Source organism: Hyaena hyaena, unplaced genomic scaffold (genome assembly GCF_003009895.1).
Source record: "Hyaena hyaena isolate Hyena2069 unplaced genomic scaffold, ASM300989v1 scaffold_1170, whole genome shotgun sequence".
NCBI classification, from domain to species: Eukaryota; Metazoa; Chordata; class Mammalia; order Carnivora; family Hyaenidae; genus Hyaena; species Hyaena hyaena.
The window spans coordinates 484,815-507,200 of NW_024081801.1; the positions used below are offsets into that span (position 1 = coordinate 484,815).

Here is a 22,386-nt window from a genome sequence, read left to right on the forward strand (position 1 = left end):
CTTTGGAATTTCCATGTCTGTGTTGACTCCCCATATGTAGGAAACTAAACGTGGTTTTCTCCAGTTAATCTGTCTCATGCCAACTTGATTCTTAGCCTAGCTAGGACCTTGAAGGGCAGTGTAAATTAAAACTCCCCGACAATGCATTCACCCTACATAATATGGTTCAGCCAAGTGACTCTCAGAGAAATGGGGTTATTTCCTACTCATGTGGATCACCTTATCTCTGGACTTTTAGTTAAATGAACTTTTGGTCTGTTATCAGTGAAACCAGTTTGAATCATATTTTCTGATACTTACAGTTGAAACTCTTTTTCTCTCTTATATAACTCTTATAGTTAACTATATATATATATATATAACTATATAACTATAACTTATATAACTCATATAACTTATATAGTTAACTATATAACTATATTATTCTGGTAAATAAGAATAATTACAAGCACTTTTTAAACTTTTCATTAATTTTAATTCATAGTAACATGTTGCAATTTTTATTTTTGCACGTGTTGGATCCTTAGGTCAAGGAAAAGACATAAAACTATTTTAAAAGTTGGGATGCCTGGAAGTATCTGGCTTCAGCTCAGATCATGATCTTGTGGTCCGTCAGTTTCAGCCCCATGTCAGGCTCTGTGCTGACAGCTCAGAGCATGGAGCCTAATCTGGATTCTGTGCCTCCCTTTTTTCTCTGCCCCTCCCCCACTCACTGTCTCTCTGTCTCTCAAAAAATAAACATTAAAAAAACCCTACTTTAATAGTTTAATGAATATAGAAAAAATTTCAGCAACTAGTTCAAATTTTTCAGTTTTTTAAAGATCACTGATTGAAATATAAAATGGGGTAAGTTTGCTAAAGGAATGGAAGTAGAATTTTAAGTCTGAAATCAACGCAATCTGTAGACAAAAACAAAACGAAACAAAACAAAGATACACAATAGATCCATAATGGAGATTATTTACATCTGGTGCCTTCTATTGACATTTCAATGTCTAAAATACAGGCATAAATCTACAATCTTAAGTATTATTTAATTATTTTGTTATATAGTAGAATATTGATTAAACGAGTCTGTTTTTCTTTTATTAATTTTATAAGCTAGTTATATCCCACAATTATTAAGAAATAAGGTATTCCCAAGTTATTTGAAGCTCTTTATAAATACCTGTCCAATCATATTTTTTGGAATCATTATTTTTGAATGAATCATTATTCATTCAAAAAGCACCACTGCCTTAAAATATGGTTTATCATTTCCAGATATTTCTTCAAAATTTTATCTATGTATGTATCTTTTTTTTAAGTTTATTTATTTGAGAGTGAGCACGGGTATGTGCACATGTGAAGGGGTTGGGGAAGCGAATCAGAGAGAGTTAGAGAGAGAATACCAAGGAGACTCTGCACTGACAGTGCAGTGTGATGTGGTGCTCAGTCTCATGAACCATGAGATCATGTCCTGGCCAATATCAAGAGTTGGACACTTAACTGCCACACAGGCACCCCTACATATGTATCTTTAAATAACATACTGGGTAGAGGCACCTGGGTGGCTTAGTTGGTTGAGCGTCCGACTTTCGCTTAGGTCATGATCTCTCTGTTCGTGGGTTCGGGCCCCGCGACGGGCTCTGTGCTGACTGCCAGTTCAGAGCCTAGAGCCTGTTTCAGAGTCTGTATCTCCCTCTCGCTCTGACCCTCCCCTGCTCACGCTGTCTCTCTCTCTCCTAGAAATAAATTTAAAAAAAAAATTAAATAACATACTGGGGTTTTTTGTTTTGTATTTTTAAAATTTTAAATGTCATATATGTTTCTTTTAAGTTTTTCTTCAAATATCCCTGCATTCGTTTGAATTTGTTTTTGATAAATGTATCAAGATATATAAAGTTATAGACATTCTTTCTTTGATATCTTTAAAAATACTCATTTGCAATGTCTGCCAAAAATAAATCTTGATAATTTTTGACATTTTGATGTGTTAATATACTCGCATTAGCAAGTGAGACTGAACATTAATTCCAGCATATGTAACAATAATCTAGGCAAATAATGTCTGAAGATAAATTTCTTGGTCTGCTGACAAGCGAGAGTTTAAATGTTATTAGAGTGTTCTATAGCTCCCTACATCTGGCTGAAAAGTTTTAAAGAAAAATAGAGCTTTTGGAAATGCTGGGGAGTAAAATTAGACATAGGAATATGAAACAGAGGAAATTAATATTTGTGAATTCCTCCTATGTTCAAAACACTGTATTTGGAACCATATGCTGCTATTTCAACAAGACTGAAAAATAAGCACCGTTCTTGTTAAAACCCCAAATTGCTCAAGAACACAGGACTAAAATTGGCAGGATTCAAAATCGATCATAGATTTAAACATAAAATGCAAAACGATACGACTTCTGAGAGATAACATAGGAGAAAATCATAATCTTCAGTTTGGTGATGACTTTTTAGGTACAACACCACAAGCATAATTTAGAAAAGAAAAAAATGACAAGTTGGATTTTATCAACAAGCAAGAATTTCTCATTTCAAGGATTCTTCTAGCTAGACTAAGAATCAAATTCATTTATGACAGATTAACAGGAGAAAATAAAATTTAATAGTGTGTGTATGGGGAATCCACACAGACCTGGAAATTCCAAAGACAGGCAAATGAGGTGTATTTGCCATTCCGAACTAAGGAAAAGGATGTAGGGGTCTGAGACTTCAGAGGAAAGGAATGCACTTCACAGGGTGATAAGAAGAGCAGATGTTTAGTAATTAGATGCTTGCCCTGTAATACAGATGAGTCACTTAGATAAAATTTATCTCTGCTAAAGACTCTTATTCTGGGAAAGATCCTGTATTGAAATACTTGTATGTAGTTAAGGGAAGGGCAAACGTTTCTCTTGGACCCACAGGGTCTCTCTCACTTGTGTTCAGCTCAGAATAATGTTCATGCCTCTGTGGCCCATCTTGTTGTGGTGGGCCCTCAACTCCTACAACTTCATTAAAACTGAAAACACTGCTCTGAAAAGACATGGTTAAAAGTATGAAAAGATACAGCACTTACTAAGAGAAAAATCATTGTAGAATATATATCTGAAAAAGGACTTGTTTCTGGAATATACAAAGAACTCTTAAAACTCAACAAACAATTCAGTTTAAAAATAGAGAAAATATTTAAATGGAGACTTCATCAAATATAACATAAATAAGAAATATACATATGTAGTGATGCTTAGTGCCATATATTGTTGGGAAATTCAAGTAAGACAACAATGAGATATCCCTGCTCACCTATTAGAATGACAAAAATCTAAATCCCTGATAATACCCAATGTTAGTAGAGACTGTAGATAACAGGAACTCTCACTGATTGCTGGTGAAAATGTAAAATGGTACAATCAGTTTCGAAGACAGCCACACAGTTTCTTACAAAGGTAAACATACGTAGGCTTACCATAAAATTCAGCATACTCCTAGATCTAGATATTTATCTAAATAAGTGAAAATCCATCTATACACATAAAACCTGTACATGGACCTTTATAGTAGCCTATTAATAATTGCCCCAAGTTGGTTGGGATCAACCAAGTTGTCCTTTAGTAGGTAAACAGATAAAAAACAAACAAAACACTAACAGTATTAGCTATACAACAGAGTATTATTCAGCTATAAAAATAAATGAGCTATCAAGATATAAAAAGGTATAGAGGAAATTTAAATGCATATTGCTAAGTGAAAGAAATGTCTCAAAAAACCACATAATATGATTCGATCTATATGACATTCTAGAAAGGGCAAAATTGTAAAGACAGTAGAAAGATCAGTGTTGTCAGGGAATTAGAGAAGAGGGGATGAATCGGTGGAGCACAGAGATTTTTAGGGCAGTAAAATTGTTCTGTATGAATTCAACTATAATGGTGAATGCATTTGTCAAAACCTACAAAACTGTACAACACAAAAAATGAAATCTAATGCAAACGGTTTATCAATTTTAATAAATGTATCAAACTAATGTAAGATGTTAAAAATAGGAGATATCATTAAAATGTGCCTAATAGGAGAAACTGTGTCCATGAAGGGGGCTGGAAGTTATATGTGAATAATGTATTTTCTATACCATTTTTCTGTAATCCTAAAGCTGCTCTAAAAAATATTAAGTCTATATACAGAAGTATTCAGAAAAAACAATGGCCAACCTAGAATTTGAACCAGATCAATATATGGTGATTAAGAAGAGAAATTGAATGAGAACAGAAAAGAAACAATCAATTCACTAGGGATACATTAAAATAAGAAAGTGTGAAGGCCACCCAGAAGATGCAAATTATCCAAAAGAATGTGGAATTCTCAGAACAGCAGAAATAGAGATTCTAAAGAATGCAATTTCAACTTGATTTCAATACATAAGCAAGGCTAGACAAGGAAAGGTTATCCTTTTCAAGAGATATGTTTTAAAAAATATCTTGCTGGGGCTCAGTTGGTTACACATCTGCACTCTTGATCTTGATCTCCGCTTAGGTCATAATCTCACATTTTGTGGGATCAATCAAGTTCCACATCTGGCTTGCATCTGCTTGGGATACTCTCTCTCCCTCTCTTTCTGTCCCTCCCCGCTCATGCTTGCTCTCTCTCAAGATAAATAAACTTAAAAAAAAAAGTGAATAGCACAATTCACGGGATGCCTGGTTGGGCTTCTGATTCTTGACTTTGGCTCAGGTCATGATCTCAAAGTTTGTGAGTTTGAGCTCTGTGTCAGGCTCCGTACTGATAGTGTGCAGTCTGCTTGGTATTGTCTTTCTCACCTTCTCTCTCTGACCCTCCCCACTCCAAAATAAATAAATAAACACACACACAAACAAAAGAAAAGAAACAAAAGTATTTGTATCAAGTACATAATTTAAATGAAATAAAATGAATAACAATACATGTCTATCCTTTTTTTTTTTTTTGTCTTTTTTTTTTTTAATGTTTTATTTATTTCTAGGAGAGAGAGAGAGAGAGAGACAGCGTGAGGAGGGGAGGGTCAGAGAGAGAGGGAGTCACAGACTGAAACAGGCTCCAGGCTCTGAGCTGGCAGTCAGCACAGAGCCCGACGCGGGGCTCGAACTCATGAACCGCGAGATCATGACCCAAGCGAAAGTCGGACGCTTAACCGACTAAGCCACCCAGGCGCCCCAATACATGTCTATCCTTAAAAGTTGGTACTAGAGGATAGATCCACTGACTGAAAATAATAAAGGTTCAATAGTGCTTAAGCCATAAGCAAGTATGTGGCAATCAGGACAAGAATAGTTAGTAGTTATCAAAAAAGATATAACATTTCAAACCAGAATTTTTTAATGGCTAGGTATATGCACATTTTTTCATTATAACATTAACGGAATGTATAGTCATTAATTAATTTACTTCCAGCCTTCATTAGGTTCTTGAAGCATGCAGGATGCTTGTACAGTAGTTTTCTAAATGAAATAAAGCACTTTAGCATAAGTTTAGTAAGGGAGAGGGGCATGAAATGGAGAAATAGGTTTAAAAACACCATAATTACAAAGTGTGGTAATACTAGTGAGAAAAGAATATGTGGTATTGGATTGGGAACATTATAAGTTTATTACAGATCAAATTAAGGTGATACTCAAGACTTAAGGGATTTGGGAGAAGGGATGAGAGACAGAAAAAGATGTAACATATCAGGCAAAAAGAATATTAAAACAACCAAAAACAAAACAAAACAAAAACCTTCAGTGTGTTTGAAACACGGAAGGAATACTGGTGCAAGGTGTAGTGCTAGAAATTAGATAATTTATACACACACACACACACACACACACACGTGTTATATATATGTGTATATACACCATGTGTTTGTCCTTTAATTATTTTTAATTGAAAAGTATTTTAAGAGCCATTTATATTCAATTTTTCTTCTAAGTTTTAGGTACATGGCAAAATAATAGCTGTATTCTTAATCATTTTATAAAGCAAGGATTAATGGCCTGCCACAATACCATGTAAGTCTTAACCTGCAGTGTATTGTAAAGGAATGCAGAGAAATGGTTACAATACTAGTATTATTATGTGAAGTAAACCCCGAAAATCTCATTTCATAGGACTTTTATTCACATGCTCAAAATATTTTAAGTGGTTTTAAACCATAAACACAGGGTCTTTCAGGAAGAATTGAAGTTACAAACATAACATTTAAAACTCTTGAAAAAGGAGACAGATTCTAAGGATTGATATTTGTAAACAATTGCTATGCATTGTAATTTACTTTAAAAATCAAGACTAAATAGAAAGAATATTTAGGCAAATAGAATTTATGATGAAAGAAAGCATGTGTTTCCCTCTGAAGAGAGATATTTTTTCATATTGAAGTCAAAGAAAAATGGTATGCTTCCCTCTGTTAATATGGGACATTGGGATACACAATGGGCCATGTCTTCAAGTACGGCTTTGTTGGAGATATAGAAATATTCAAATGAACATCTCTTAAACTGATTCTGCATGCAAATTGAAAGCATAAAGTAACTTGGTAACTTTTCAAAAAAACGTTTTTGACTAGCTCACATAATGTGCTCTAGACAAAGACCTAGGAGAAAAATCATGGAATGGATTTTTAGTATTTGTTTAAGTCTTTGCTATCTATCAGCTGTCTCATTATTTTGGAAATTATTGATCCTGGCATGCATTTGAAATATCGGCAGTTTTCAGCCAAAATATACATTAAAAATGAATTATGTTGACAAAATACACCTAAGATATGTTAAATATTTGAATGTTCTCATAAGTATCTAGGCATATGAAGGTGTGTTTTCATTATCCACTTAGGTAACCTGTAAAGTATCTTATTTTCAAAGTAAAATGTCTGCATATTTAATATTAAAAGGTAAATTTAAAAGTGCATTTTGTCTTACAGATGTCTTTTTTCTATATTTTGGATGACAAATAAAAACTGTTTTAGAGAGTTCAGAATGATTTCTAATCAAAGCCACTTAAGATTTATGCTAATTTAGAAGACAATGACCCTCTACAAAGGAAATAAATAACATGAAGAAAACTAACAATACAGATTTCCAATATACTAGAAAACTTTGTCCATTTACCTGCATGATCAATTCATAGAGAATGAAATAATTCTGTATAGTAAATATGGATATGCAAGTTTTCATCATTAAATTTATATTGAGACTCTTCAGTATAAGAAAAGCCTGACATTGAACAGATATTTTCTCACTGACAGGGAAAAGAATAGCAGGTGACAATCAGAAATAAAGGAAACTGTTGATTTCTGGGGAGGTCCTAAGTTCTGTATTGCTTCTGTTAATAACATTTCTTTGAAAAATTAGTTGAGTTACATAACTTTGCTTTTCTCATGAATGAAACAGGAATAATAACACTATATCGTCTGGTCATAGTTATAGTAAAAGGCAAATGAGAAATATTTATAAAAACCATTTGTTAAAAAACAATATATAAATATATATGTTTATTTTTTGTGCTTAAAAGAAATATATTAGTGGATTTTTGAATAGTTTAATCAGAAATGATTGCAAAATCACAATTTTTGAAAGTTGGAGGAAGGAGGGTAGAAATGAGCTATGAAGAGACACAGGACATTTTCTGCATTGATGGATATGCTCTATATCTTGATTTTTGTGATATTTTACATGAGTAAATACTATTGCCAAAACTTTTTAAATTGTGTATATATGATCTTTATATTTTATTATATGTAAATTATACTCTAATTAAAACATAAAAAGCTTAAAAACAATTAAGTACCTATGTAGAGGGTACTTATCTTAAAAGATTGTCCTGTCTACTCCCTGGGGAAAAAAAGGAAATAATTGAGGAATATAGGCTATTCAGAAAAATGAGAAAAATGCAGGGGACTAGTATACTTGATTATACTGTATTATTATTTTTAAGAACACATCTTGATATTCTATTTACTGACCTTTTCAGAAAAAAAATAGAAAATTCAGATTTTACAATAAAGACTAACATTTACATTCTTTCCCTTTTGGTACAACTGTTAACTATCTTTTTTCTATAGTTCAATAAAAAATAATTTTGGTAGCAAAACCCCTAATCCTGAATTTTACATTTTGTACCTGTCATAGTCATTATTCTCACAAGCAACATCACATCTGAGGCAAACAATGACTGATAGTTCTCAATTAATTTCTAATGAACCATTTCTGAGTGTTTTTGGATTGTTTTGTTTTTATTTTTCATTTTTCTTCAATTTTATGATTTCTAGGGCTTTGTAGAAAACAAGTCAACATTTTTTAAAAAACAAATCTTAAAAGCAAGCAAACAAACCCATTCTAAGACAATAATATTTTTATTTTATTTTATATTATGTTCATTTATTTTGAGGGAGAGAGTAGGGGAGAGAAAGAAAGAGAATCTCAAGCAGACTCCACATTGTCAGTGCAGAGCCCAATGTGGGGCTTGAACTCGCGAACTATGAGATTATGACTTGAGCTGAAATGAAGAGTCAGATACTTAACCACTTAACCAACTGAGCCACCCAGTCAGCCTACAATACCATTTTTAATCTAGACTTTTATTAGGGTTTTATATGAAATAATGAGACAACCTAATGAAAATACCTATTTTAACTGTTATGTTTCTACACAGCTTTGTGAATAAAATTCAAGAGATTAATATGTATATCTATGCTAAATTTTAAAATTCAGGGCTGCTATGATTACATAAAATATTTTAATATCTGTACTCAGAATACATTCAGGTGTAATAATTTGACTTGTGTCCTCCTAAGATCTTGAAGTATTAATGCCTGGTGCCTCAAAATGTGACCTGTTTTGGAAATCAAATTAAAGCGAGCTCATTAGAGTGGGCCTTAATTCAGCATGACCAATGTCTCAGAAAAAGTAGAAATGAACACAGAGACATGCACATAGGAAGAATGCCATGAGAAGATGAAGGCAGAGACTGTGGTAATATAACAGAAGCTAGGAACACTAAATACTGCCCTAGCAAACTAATACAAAGTGCATGTGGGGAACTTACCGAAAGTAGAAAACAACCAGAAACTTGATTTATTCTGAAAAAAACATGGTGCCAAATAAAACTGTCTATTTCCTCTTACCTTTCAAGCTAGCCTCAATGAAGTAAGAGAGTTCATTTATTCATTCAAAAATGATTTTTGAATGTGATTTCACTTTATCACTATCCTCAAATAACATAAGGCCATATATAATTTAAGAGCCTTACTACAAAATACAGTGATTTTTCCTTCCCTTCCTTTGTACTATTGTTATCAACAAGCAATTTTACTTAATCGGTGAATTCTAAACCCTATTTGTAAAGTTATAATTGCTTATAAGATGTATTCATCTGTCAAAGAAAGTATACCTATTCCTTGAGTTACTCTTTTTTTGATGAAATTGGAACTATGTCAGTTTCCAACTTTTCCATGGAAAGAAAGAGAACAATTATCATTCATAAATTCATTGGAACTACAGTAATGGTTGCTCCCCCTTGGAAAGTGAGGTGTAGACAGTGACTATATATGTATAGATTTTGTATTTAAGGTAAGACCAGTTGACAGTCATCTGAAATCATGATTTGGAGTCACACAGACCTTGGTCTATTTAGGTTTGTCACTTTTCTAATGCTGTGATTTTGCTTACGTTATTGAATATCCAAGTCTTGGTTCTCTTACATGTAAAACAGGCATATATAAGGTCTCACTGAGAGATTTTATTCCAGCACGATATGATACAAATTAGAAATGTCTGGTACATACAGTCTCATTAATTGCTCATGTGAATGTAATACTAAATCTGTCCACAAAATTAATTTGATAAAATCTGTCAAAATCTTGAAAGCTGACAAACTTTGATCCAACATTTAAAGTTCTAGGAATATAATGTCCAAATATACAAACATATGTGTGCCTCTTTGCATATGTGCCCCATATGTTAGTTTATTTCCCCAAATAATAGTTTATACTGGGGAAATTAAAAACTGCCTAGTGGTCACTATGTTATATTCACAAAATAAAGTATGGTGTAGCTATCCAAAAATAAGTTGAAAATCTACATACCAACATATATTTTGTTCAAAAATCATATTTTTGTTTTGTTTTTGATTTGATTTTTTGAGAGAAAGAGGTCATGAGCAGGGGAAAGAGAGAGAGTTTGAGTGGGAGAAGAAGAGGGAGAGAGAATCCCAAACAGGTTCCATGACCAGTGTGGAGCCTGACACAGGGTTGGATCTAATGACTGTGAGATTATGACCTGAACTGAAATCAAGAGTCTGACACTTAACTGACTGAGTCATCCAGGTGCCCCCCCAATTCTGTTTTTTATAAAGGAAAAATTTTCCATCTGCTAAAGGTAGATATTGTATTGCCATTGCCTGGATTAAAATTTTGTTATGGTTTTACTTTTATAATAATAACTATTTTACTTTTATATTAGCAGTTTGGGTTTTATGCACAAAGTAAGCACAACAAAACAAAAACAAATTTTTTAAAAAGAAAAAAACATATCTAGTAATATACAGGCTTGTGCATTTTCACTCAATATGTTAAAAACATATTGATCAACATAGATTTTTATTTCTACTCATTAAATTTCATAAAAAGTTTCAGTCAAGCAGGAAACAACCTCCTTGACCTCCACCGCAGCAACTTCTTACTTGACACATCCCCAAAAGCAAGGGAATCAAGAGCAAAAATAAACTGTTGGGACCTCATCAAGATTAAAAGCTTCTGCACAGCCAAGGAAACAACCCAGAAAATTAATAGGCAACCAACGGAATGGGAAAAGATAGTTGCAAATGACATATCAGATAAAGGGTTAATATCCAGAATCTATAAGGAACTCACCAAACTACACGCCCGAAAAACAAACAACCCAGTGAAGAAATGGGCAGAAGACATGAACAGACACTTCTCCAAAGAGGACATCCAGATGGCCAACAGACACATGAAACGATGCTCAGCATCCCTCCTCATCAGGGAAATACAAATCAAAACCACACTGAGATACCACCTCACGCCAGTCAGAGTGGCTAAAATGAGCAAATCAGAGAACTCTAGATGCTGGCGAGGATGTGGAGAAACGGGCACCCTCCTACACTGTTGGTGGGAATGTAAACTGGTACAGCCCCTCTGGAAAACAGTGTGGAGGTTCCTCAGGAAACTAACAATAGAACTCCCCTATGACCCAGCAATAGCACTGCTAGGAATTTACCCAAGGGATACAGAAATGCTGAGGCATAGGAGCACATGTACCCCAATGTTCATAGCAGCACTCTCCACAATAGCTAAAACATGGAAAGAGCCTAAGTGTCCATCAACAGATGAATGGATCAAGAAGATGTGGTTTATCTATACCATGGAATACTACATGGCAATGAGAAACAATGAAATCTGGCCATGTGTAGCAACATGGATGGACCTTGAGGGTGTTATGCTGAGCGAAATAAGTCAGGCAGAGAAGGACAAATATCATATGTTTGCACGTATAGGAGGATTAGGAGGAACTTGACGGAGGAACAAGGGGGAGAAGAAGGGCGGAAATGGTGGGGGAAAGGGAGAGAGGCAAACCATGAGAGACTCTTGAATGCTGACAAAAACTGAGGACTGATGGATGTGGGGGGGAGGGGGGATGGGCATGGAGGAGGGCACTTGTGGGGATGAGCACTGAGTGTTATGTAGAAACTAATTTGACAATAAACTATTTGTAAAAATAAAATAAAAAAATAAAATAAAATAAAATAAAATTATATTAAGAAAAAAAAAGAAAAAAAAAGTTTCAGTCATATCCATTCAAAAAATTTTTAAACATATCCTTATAAGAAGCATGAAAAGTTCTAATATATAGTGTTGCATAATTTAAGGCTTCTAGGATGCATTTACATAAATTATAAACTGAGAAGAAGAAGAATAAAAATCATATGGCCAACTGGGAACAAACCTTCATGTTGTCTGAAAGTCTACTTTGTAGTGTCCATAAGAAAAGCAGGCCAAAGCATCAACACGGACGCCAATTACGCAGACAGCAAAAGAGCCAGATGCTGTTGGCAAAACATGTTCCAGAGTGTGGCATCTGGGTCCAATAACTGCCATACAGAGCCCCATCTGTAGCTAAAGCTGTTGACTCTGCTTTGGGGGAAGAAAAATCAGAAATAAAGAAGGCAGTTAAATTCTAAACCATGCCAGGAACGGCAGAAGGCAGGTTGCAGTCAGCATTCAAATTACATCCTTAACCCGTTTTGCTTTTTAATGTCTTGAAACTGTGTAAACACTAAACTATGTTAACTCCAGTTGTTTAGAGATGAGTACACATAGGTAGTTCAGTAACTTAGAACACACAGATCACCTAAGGGATTCGATATTCCAGCAAATATCTTCCTACCATTTTTGTTCTCAAGGGATATAAGCATATAGTCAATGACATGCAATTTTCATTTGACCCATTAAAAGTGTGTGCTATGTTAATCACTCATTATGGTATACAATGTGAATTCCTTCAAAAGCATGAAATTTAAGCAACTTCATTGTAATTTCTGTTAAGTTTTCACTGGACTGACTCTTCATAAAATGAAGTAAGATAATCATATCTTTTACTGAGAGTCCTGAAATTTTTGTTCAGTGAATATTTGTGAGAAAGCTTCAAAGAACACTAAACTCTAACTCAATTCATCTTTAGTTACAAAGAATAATTAATCTCTTTTTAATATTCTTCATTTGTTGTACACATGAATATAAAAATTAAATGAGTTGATATCAATATGATCCCACAGATTCAGCATTTATAAAATACTGCTCTAGTCTTATTCATACATATAATTTTGAAAACAAGATAAATGTTGAGAATGATAAAAACTAATGATATTTAAAGTTTAATATATATCAATAAATGAGCTAAATACTTTGTATACAGAATTGTGTTTAATTACCATCATAACTCTGTGAGTTATAAATATTATTATTATTTACAAATTCTAGATTAAAAAATTAAAAGCTTAGGGATAGAAATAAAATTCCTTAACCCAATTCACACTAACCTTTAAGGATGGGACTTGATACCCTATATTCAGATACTCTAACTCTAGAATCCATGCTGTCTCTGTCTCTGTCTCTGTTTCTTCTTCTCTCTGCCCCATATAAATACTACAATACTAGAAAATGTAATTTTGTATAATTACTTTCATAATGATAGAGGAAAGACTTCTGAAAATCTACTCTTCCGTGAAAGAAACAAGAACACTGGTAATAACGTCAAATCAACTCTCTCAGAACTCTATAAATGAATTAAAGGCTTTCAAAAATCTGAGTGTTTATACAAGAAAAAATTGTTCACTCTCATAAGTGAGCTTTGTAGTGGTTACTTGCAGTATTCCTCCCCCCCCCACCCCCCGTCCTCAGGTCTTCAATGGGCTTGAAAACCAACAGCGCTGCAATGAGGGCATCTGTGAAACCAGCAACCTCACGGAGGGGCAGTACAGGTTTGGAGCTCGCCCTTCCCAGGAATGTCACTATTTCATTGGTCTGTTAACTGTCTGAAAACTTCCATTTTCAGGAATAAACTTTATTTGACCTGACTCAAAACACTCTTTACAAAAAACTCTTATAAAGGGAATTTATTAATAACAGTCAGTGGTAATTGCCTAACATGGAAGCTGCCTGTTAATGATGATTCCAGGTAAGGCTAAGAAGAGGCTGACCAATATACTTAAAGGTAAAAAGTGGGGGATGAGATGTTCATAGAGGTCTTTGAAAAGATAGACCTATTCTTGGGAAATAAAAGTCTGGACAGGACTAAGAAAGACATGAAAAGACCTTCATTGCTTACCTCTGACTGACCTTGAACCTCTGTGAAAGAAGATAGTGGAGAGTAAGACAGAATTGTAAAAAACTTGCCTGAGTGTTGAATACATGTCTCAACATATACACAGAGTCCCCTCAGTAAGGCTAGGAGACTTACTAGTTTGCGGAAATATAAAAAAAAAAGTCTCTGTTAAATCATTCGTTGACCACTATATTAGCCAAGTTGAGATTTGAATAACACACAGGACAAAGAAAATAATTTATAAATTTAACTATTTTGGAAAAATCACCAAACAATAGCAAAACCAAAAAAAATAAAATGAAATAAACACAATAAAAAAAGCAACGACTATGAAGAAACAGTATTTGATTTACAGATTTGCCACAATTATGTTATTTAAAAGGTTAAGTGTTCATAAAAATGATGAGTCATACAGAGACAGAAAAGTAAGATCCATTTACAGGAATAAAGCAGCTAGTAGAAACTATGCCTGAAGAAACCTGAATATTGGACTTACTTCACACAAATATTAAATCAGATAAAATAACTGTGCTCAAAGAAAAATAGAAGCCATATCTAAATAATTAAGGGAAGTATGAGATTGATGTTTCACCTAATGGAGAATATAAAGACATATCAATTATAAACAAGAACACAATAGAAATCCTGGAGTTAAAAGTATAAAAAATAAAATTTGAAAACTTATGAGAGGGGCACATCACTATATTTAAGTTGGTAAAAGGAGGAAGCAGTGCATTTGAAGGTAATCAATTAAGATTATTGATACTGAAGATCAGGAAGAAAAATGAACAGAGCCTCAGATACCTGTGGGACACCTTAAGAACATTAACATACACATGTGAGAATTTTAGAACTAAAAGAGAGAGAGAAAAGAAATATTAACTTTTTAAGAAATAAAGGCCCAAACTTTCTACATTTGATGAAAATTATTAATCCACATCCACGTAAATGTCAATGAGCTTCAGGTAAAATAAACTCAAAGACATAAAACACTAATCATATGGTAGTCAAGCTGTCAAAAGACAAAGAGAGAATTTCAGCAGGATTAAGAGAAAATGATTCATTATGCAGAAGGGACCTTCAAAAAGATTAACTGACTTATCAGAAACCATGCAGTCCAGACATACTTTAAATGCCGAAAGAAAAAGACTGTCAGCCAATAATTCTACATCTCTTAAAGCTATACCTTAAATTAAAGGAGAACTAAAGACATTCCAGATAAAAGAAAATCGAGAGAATTCATCAATAGCAGATCTGCCCTGTAAGAAATAGTAAAGAGAATCATTTAGGCTAAGATGAGAAGATACTAGACAGTAATTTGAAATCACACACTAAAATAAAGGGCACCTGTAACGGTAACTATATAGGCAAGTATAAAAACAGTATAAATGTATTTTTGATTATTCTGTTTTGTTTCCTATCTGATTTTAAAAATAGTGCATAAAGCATACTATAAAATTGTGTTGATGGGCTTCTAATCAATAAAAGCTTGAAGGATGTGGGAAGGAGTAAATTAACAATGGAGCAAAGTTTAATTTTTTAATGTTTTATTTATTTCTGAGAGAGACAGAAGAGACAGTGTGAGCAGGAGAGGGTCAGAGACAGAAGGAGACACAGAATCCAAAACAGGCTCCAGGCTCTGAGCTAGCTGTCAGAACTAAGCCTGACACGGGGCTCAAACCCATGAACCGCGAGATCATGACCTGAGCTGAAGTTGGACACTTAACTGACTGAGCCATCCAGGTGCCCCAAAAGTTTTTGTATACTATTGAAATTTAAGTCATTATTAATACTATGGAGACTGTTTTAAGTTAATAAGTTAATTGTAATCTATAAGACAACTACTAAGAAACTAAGAACAACTGCAAAGTAAAAATTAAAAGGAAATTAAAGTGTAATACCAGAAAAAAAAAAAACTAACAAAAGAGAAGGCAATAATGGAGTAAAGGAGGAGCAACAACAGCAGAAAAATACAACATGTTTTTAAAAAAAAGAAACTACACATATAAACTTTATTTCATTAGTAATGTTAAATGTAACCAAAGTAGACAGTCCAATAAAGGTAGATATTGAGAGTGGATTTTTAAAAACAGTCAAATTATATCCTATTTATGAAAGACAAGCTTTATATTCAAAGTCACAAATAGGTTAAAAATAAAAACTCAGAAAATATATACTATGCCATTAGTAATAAAAAAAAAAAAAGGGCAGAGACAGCTATACTAATATCAGGCAAAAAACAATGTTACTCAAGGCAAAGAAGGACATTTTATCAATATTTAAATCCATCAGTAAGATCTAACAATTAGATCTTAGAGTCTTAAGATCTAACTTAAGCCAATGAAGCAAGGTATGGCATATTAAAGATATGGCATTTTGCAATAACAATTGCAAAATTTAACTCTACAATGGATGGAACAAATTGGCAAAAGATACAGAAGACTTGATCAACATATAAACCAGCTAGGCCTAAAAGAGTCCTATAGAAGTTTACAGCTAAAGTGAAATACACAGTCTTTTCAAATACATATAGAACATATGTTAGGCTATAATATATGCCTCAGTAAATTTTAAAAGATTTAACTCACACAAAATAAGTTTTCTTTCCACAATAAAAGTAGAAATCAATATCAAAAGAAACCTGGTAAATTCACAAATAAGATAAGTTTAACAACACACTTCCAAAAAAACAGTGAGCCAAAGAATAAATCACATGAGAAATTAAGAAATATTTTGAGATACACAAAATATCAATAAAAATATGAGATAAAATGACAGCAGTGCTTAGAGTGAAATTTACAGGTGTAAACTCAGTATTAAGACAGAACAGAGAACTCAGCTTAATGATGGAAACATTCACCTTAAGAAACTAGAAAAAGAAAAGAAAACAAAGCCCAAAATGTATAATCTACCAAAATTCTGATGAATGATAAGATGACTATGTGAGTCTGTGTTAATTTAAGTGGCAAAGTCTTCTAAAACACTTATAAATTTAAGTCATTAAGAGTTCACAATTAGTAGTGTCAAAGTTATCTAGAAAGACTGATTGTGTCTTATGAATATTAAAATGTATTTTAATTAAGTCTTATAAACTTTGTGCTTGTTTTTAGATATTCAAGATGTCTTCCTCAAATAGCAAATAGCAATTATCTAAATAAAAGAACTATCATGTTGGATAATAAGTTAATATTTGAGTTTTTATTCTATTTGATATACATTATGAAAATAATGTATTTTGGACAAATAGGTGGACAAGCATAAGTGACATATTTCACATAAATACACATATACATATATATATTTTTTCCACATGTCTGTATGATAATGTATTTTGGGGAGGAGAAAGAAAAAACTAACATCTAGGGTACCGAGGAACTGGTCAGGCACTACAAGCAGGTATATAGTTAGATCTTGATGTTCCTTGGTGAACGTTTCAACAGACAATTTCACAGGACATCAAAATGAGTCAAAGTTACTCCATTACCATGGTTAATCATTACAAAGACAAGTCTGCCCCACAATCATATCTAAATGCTAACAAAAACTTGAACACTATCTAAGCCACAGGAATCGCCAAACATTCTCCTATCATGGTAGATATAAATGGTTGCTGCTTCTTTAGAAATTTCGGCTTTTAGTATGGAGGTTCCTCAAAAAATTAACAAAAGAACTCCCCTATGACCCAGCAATAGCACTGCTAGGAATTTACCCAAGGGATACAGGAGTTCTGATACATAGGGGCACATGGACCCCAATGTTCATAGCAGCACTCTCAATAGCCAAAACATGGAAAGAACCTAAGTGCCCATCAACTGATGAATGGATCAAGAAGATGTGGTTCATCTATACCATGGAATACTACATGGCAATGAGGAACAATGAAATCTGGCCATGTGTAGCAACATGGATGGAACTTGAGGTTGTTAAGCTGTGCGAAATAATTCAGGCAGAGGAGGACAGATACCATATGTTTGCACATATAGGTGGATTAATGGAACTTAATGGAGGACTATGGGGGAGATGAAGGGGAAAAATAGTTGGAGAGAGGGAGGGAGGCAAACCATGAGAGACTCTTGAATGCTGAGAACAAACTGAGGACTGATGGGGGTGGGGGAGAGAAGAAGGGGAGTGATGGACATGGGGGAGGGCACTTGTTGGGATGAGCACTGGGTGATATATGGAAGCCAACTTGACAATAAACTAAGAATAAAAAGAAATTTTGGCTTTCACTTCTGTCCAGTCTTCTTTTCTTCTAGGTAAGAAGAATGTAGGTAATACTTTCCACTTCCTGACAGTCTCCTTATCCAGGCCAAAGGCCTACTTTCTTAAACCCTCCCCAAAGTTATATTTCACAAATTCAAACCTCTAAGTCCTTTCCAGTATCCTTTAACTGAGATGCTGCATGGATTTAAATGGTGTGTGTTCTCCCTTATGACAATGAGTTATATACCCAACTTTTTCAACTATAGGTGTGTTCCAGCTGGTGCTTGTCTGGAGGAGATTGACAGTCTGAATACATACATACAAAAATGTATAAACAAATTATCTTTAGGAATTACATAAAGAGCAAAATGCTAAAAAGTATTTATCAGAATTTTTGAAATATATATACATATAGTATATAAATAGAGTCATTTAAGAAAAGTAAAATAAGCATAGAAACTATGAGAAGTTTTTCTTTAAAAAAATTTTTTTATTATTTATTTCTGAGAGAGAGAGAGTGCGCATGAGCAGGGGAGGGTCAGAGAGAGAGGGAGATACAGAATCTGAAGCAGGCTCCAGGCTATGAGCTAGCTGTGAGCCTAGAGCCCAATGCAGGGCTCAAACCCACAAACCATGAGACCATGACCTGAGCCGAAGTCGGATACTTAACAGACTGAGCCACCCAGGTACCCTGAGAAGTTTTTCTTTCCTAGCTCAACAAAAGTTGATTGTTTCTCCTACTATATAGATGGAAAAGCAGTTAATATTAATTTATGATGATATGTCAGTTTTAATAATTGATAATGTCACAAAAAGTAACTTTGTTTTTTTACATTTTTACATATTTTAAACTAATGTCAACTGCTGCCACTGTGAGTTTTTCCTATGTTAACAAAATTGTGATTTTTTTCTCTTACTGTGATTGAAATAGAAATCGAACTATTGGCAGAATATTTCAGAATTGCCTTTAAATGAAATAAACTGTCTACTGCTGATCAGTCTGGATCTTATGTCCCATTTCAGTCACCAAAAATGAGGAATAGTGTACAAGTTATTTAGAGGATGCTCTGAAATCATTTTGATTTCTCCCTGAGAAAATGATCATCTAAATATATTTATATTTAATTAATCTGCTTCTGCCACAAGAAGAAAATCATTCTAGTTACAGTACACCTGGTTTTGCATTTGCTTGAGAGACCTAGTACATAGTTCTCTATACTGTGCACTTTAACAAGAGTAAAAGATTCAGTTATTAAACATTTGGAATAATAGAAATAGCTACTCAGAATTTCTATTTAGAGCTTCTTCAGATTTATCATCTAAAACTAATACAATTGGATTATGGAAAATGTGGACAAAATAATGCATATTTTATCAATAATTTGACTAAAATAATCCAAATTCATGATTATCTGTAGGTAATGAACTGAAAGTTTTAATTCAATATACTCACTAGGAAGTCATTTGTGGCACTTATTTTGCATGGAGTAATACAAAACAACAGTGAGATGACAAAAGCATGTTTTGAAGAAGTAAAGGCATTTGTAATAGGGGCCAGATTTGGACATTGCAATTCCAAGCTTAATTTTATTTATTACCTTTTGACACAATTTCAAATGAATGAATGTTGGCTCTATCTTGTCAGAAAATCGCTCTTCATCTTGAGATCATTATTTTAATTAACGGATACAAAGTGAAAATAATATTTGGAATTATCCCATGAACACTGAACACTCCAAGTGATTTCATGAAGAAAATGATAACTACATTACTCACCGATAGCTATCATAAAGATCAGTACAGGTGGAATTGTTCTTACAAGGATTCATTTTGCAGTCATTGGATTCTTGTTCACAGAAACCTCCTTCCCAACCAGCTAAGCACACACACTGGTAGCTCTAAGGGAATATGAAAATTATACAACCTTTAGGTTATTTCTTGCTATTAAGCATATAATATCATTATTACTTCTGGCAATGTTGATCTCTGTCAATTTATGCCTATTTCAATTTTTATAGAATGTCAATATTTCCCCCAAATCACTTTTACCATACTTTACAAACTATGTGGACAGTATTCTTTGTTTCTAATTCACTAAAAATAAATATGTATTATGCTCACAACACAGAACTATTGGTTTTGTTAAATATCTTAACATAAACATAACATATTAGTAATATGGTTAGTGATTGTGTAAAACTAACTAAATACATAACTCAGCAACTAGCTCATTCATTAAATATATACGTATATATGCATAACTGTATATTTACTGTATTACAAATAATTAATTAATGTCTCTACACTATTGTTCGATTGAAATTAATTTTGAAGATTTACTGTGAAAAAAGGAATGTAAAATATCTCAATAATAACTCTATTACTTACATAATATAATCATAACAATTTGGATATGAAGAGTTGAACAAAATATATTAAAATTAATTTCACCTGCTTCCTTTAGCCTTTTTTAATGTCGCTGCTAGAAAATTTAAAACACACACATGAACTTATTACTTTTCTATTATACAGAGCTGTGCTAGCTAATAATGACAACTTAGTTCCTCTATGTGGAAATAGAGTTAAGTCTACATAGTTACATCTACCAGAGCAGGAAGTCCATGAGATTCAAGGACCTATTCTAGCTTAATACATTCCAGCTTCTTGAGGAGGACTGGAACCTTATAGATGCTTAATACATGTTGGCTGGATGCATAAGAATATATATGACAGGAAAAGTCACATAAAAACTGATGTAACCCACATGGATTTCAAAAGGATTCTGTATGTTTGCTAGAGGTAGATAGTAAATTTTTTTGACTACTACATTCAAACAACAATCAACAAGCATAATTTCATGCTCTGTGTATTTGCATTTAGGTTACAATAATTTGAATGCCACTAAGTATTCTGTTTTGGCTTATTAGGGTCAATTGGTTTGCTATGGCTTGAGAGCAGCTGAAAAGTACAAAGGGATGACAGCCACCATATTGTCAACACTGGGCTTTATTCCTGACATATGTGTTAATTCTCCAGCATACTCATTAATAGCACTCCTGGTTAGCTGGAGTTTGACAGTAATTTTTTCATGCATTGTGCCCCGCACATTGCTAACATTCTCAATGATTTTGGTTAGGTATGGAGTTTTCATTTAATGTAGTTAGCTCATTTTTTCTTCCCTTTTTCGAAAGCATTAAAAAAGAATTACATGACTATTGATATAGTGCTTATATTTATTTAAAATGAAAGCAATTCTATAGTAAGCAAGACAAACATCTGCTGTAGGTAAATTGGGGAAACTACTCAACTCAGTGATGGAAATTAAGGTGGGGTGGTATGGATAACCATGCATACCATGCATGAAATGTGGGGACAAATGAGGTGCTCTGTTCACTTTCTAAGATATATGAATAGTTTCTGCAAAGACAAAGGTTCAGGTTTACTGCTGGCTTTTCTTTTGACACCTCAGTAATAATTTGAAAATAATTTAGTAATTGAGTCAAAAACTGATCATATCCTTCCCATTAAAGCTATATATTCCATAAAAGCTAATAATTATTAGATATTCCATAAAAGCTAATGATTATTGGTGTTCTTGATGATTTCATAATTAGTAGATGATTTCATAATTAGTAGAAAATTATCATCAATTTAATGGTATAATTATCATTAAAGTCTCAGGTACTACAGCAGTGATCTAATTATATGTGATGTAATCTGCACAAAAAAGAAACATAAAAAATGAAGGAAATAGATTTTTTAAATCTTAAACATTAAAAATATACATTATGAAGAAAGCAGAAATGAGTATTAACTGGAAATAACCCAGAGTTCAACTATTTGTATTAACCTGTTGCTTACATATTTCAGAGGCATTTTTCTGAATTTGAATACTTTAGTACAAAGTACTTTCTCATTCAACATTAAAAAATTAATTAATTCCAATAATTTTAAATAGCAGTCAAAGGTAAAATACTATTTTTAAAACATATTACCTTGGTATTAAATAAGTAAATAATAATATTTTGAACTGGTTTTGCTGAGGAGAGAAACGTATTTAAAAATGTTTACTAAATGAATAAAAGTTTGCATGAGGGGTGCCTGGGTGGCTCAGTCAGTTAAGCGTCTGGCTTCAGCACAGGTCACAATCTTGCAGATCGTGAGTTTGAACCCTACGTTGGTTGCTGCGCTGACAGCTCAGAGCCTGGAGCCTGCTTCACATTCTGTGACTCCTTCTCTCTCTGCCCCCTACCCTGATTCTCTCTCAAAAATAAATAAACATTAAAAATTTTCTTTAAAAAGGAAAAAAGTTTATATGATTTATGAAGTCAGAGCCACAGCATTTTTACCTCTTAATACA

General features: G+C 33.3%; 1 protein-coding gene across 1 annotated transcript in view; it reads right to left on the reverse strand.

Annotated features, from left to right (window-relative positions):
- LOC120224403 (protein eyes shut homolog) overlaps window positions 1–19,868 on the reverse strand; it is a 149,342-nt gene extending 129,474 nt beyond the window's left edge. Inside the window, exon 1 of the mRNA XM_039222641.1 lies at window positions 19,803–19,868. Coding sequence (XP_039078572.1) covers window positions 19,803–19,855 — 53 coding nt within the window. The 5' untranslated portion in view covers window positions 19,856–19,868. The remainder of the gene's footprint in view (window positions 1–19,802) is intronic.
- Between the last annotated feature and the right edge of the window lie 2,518 nt (window positions 19,869–22,386).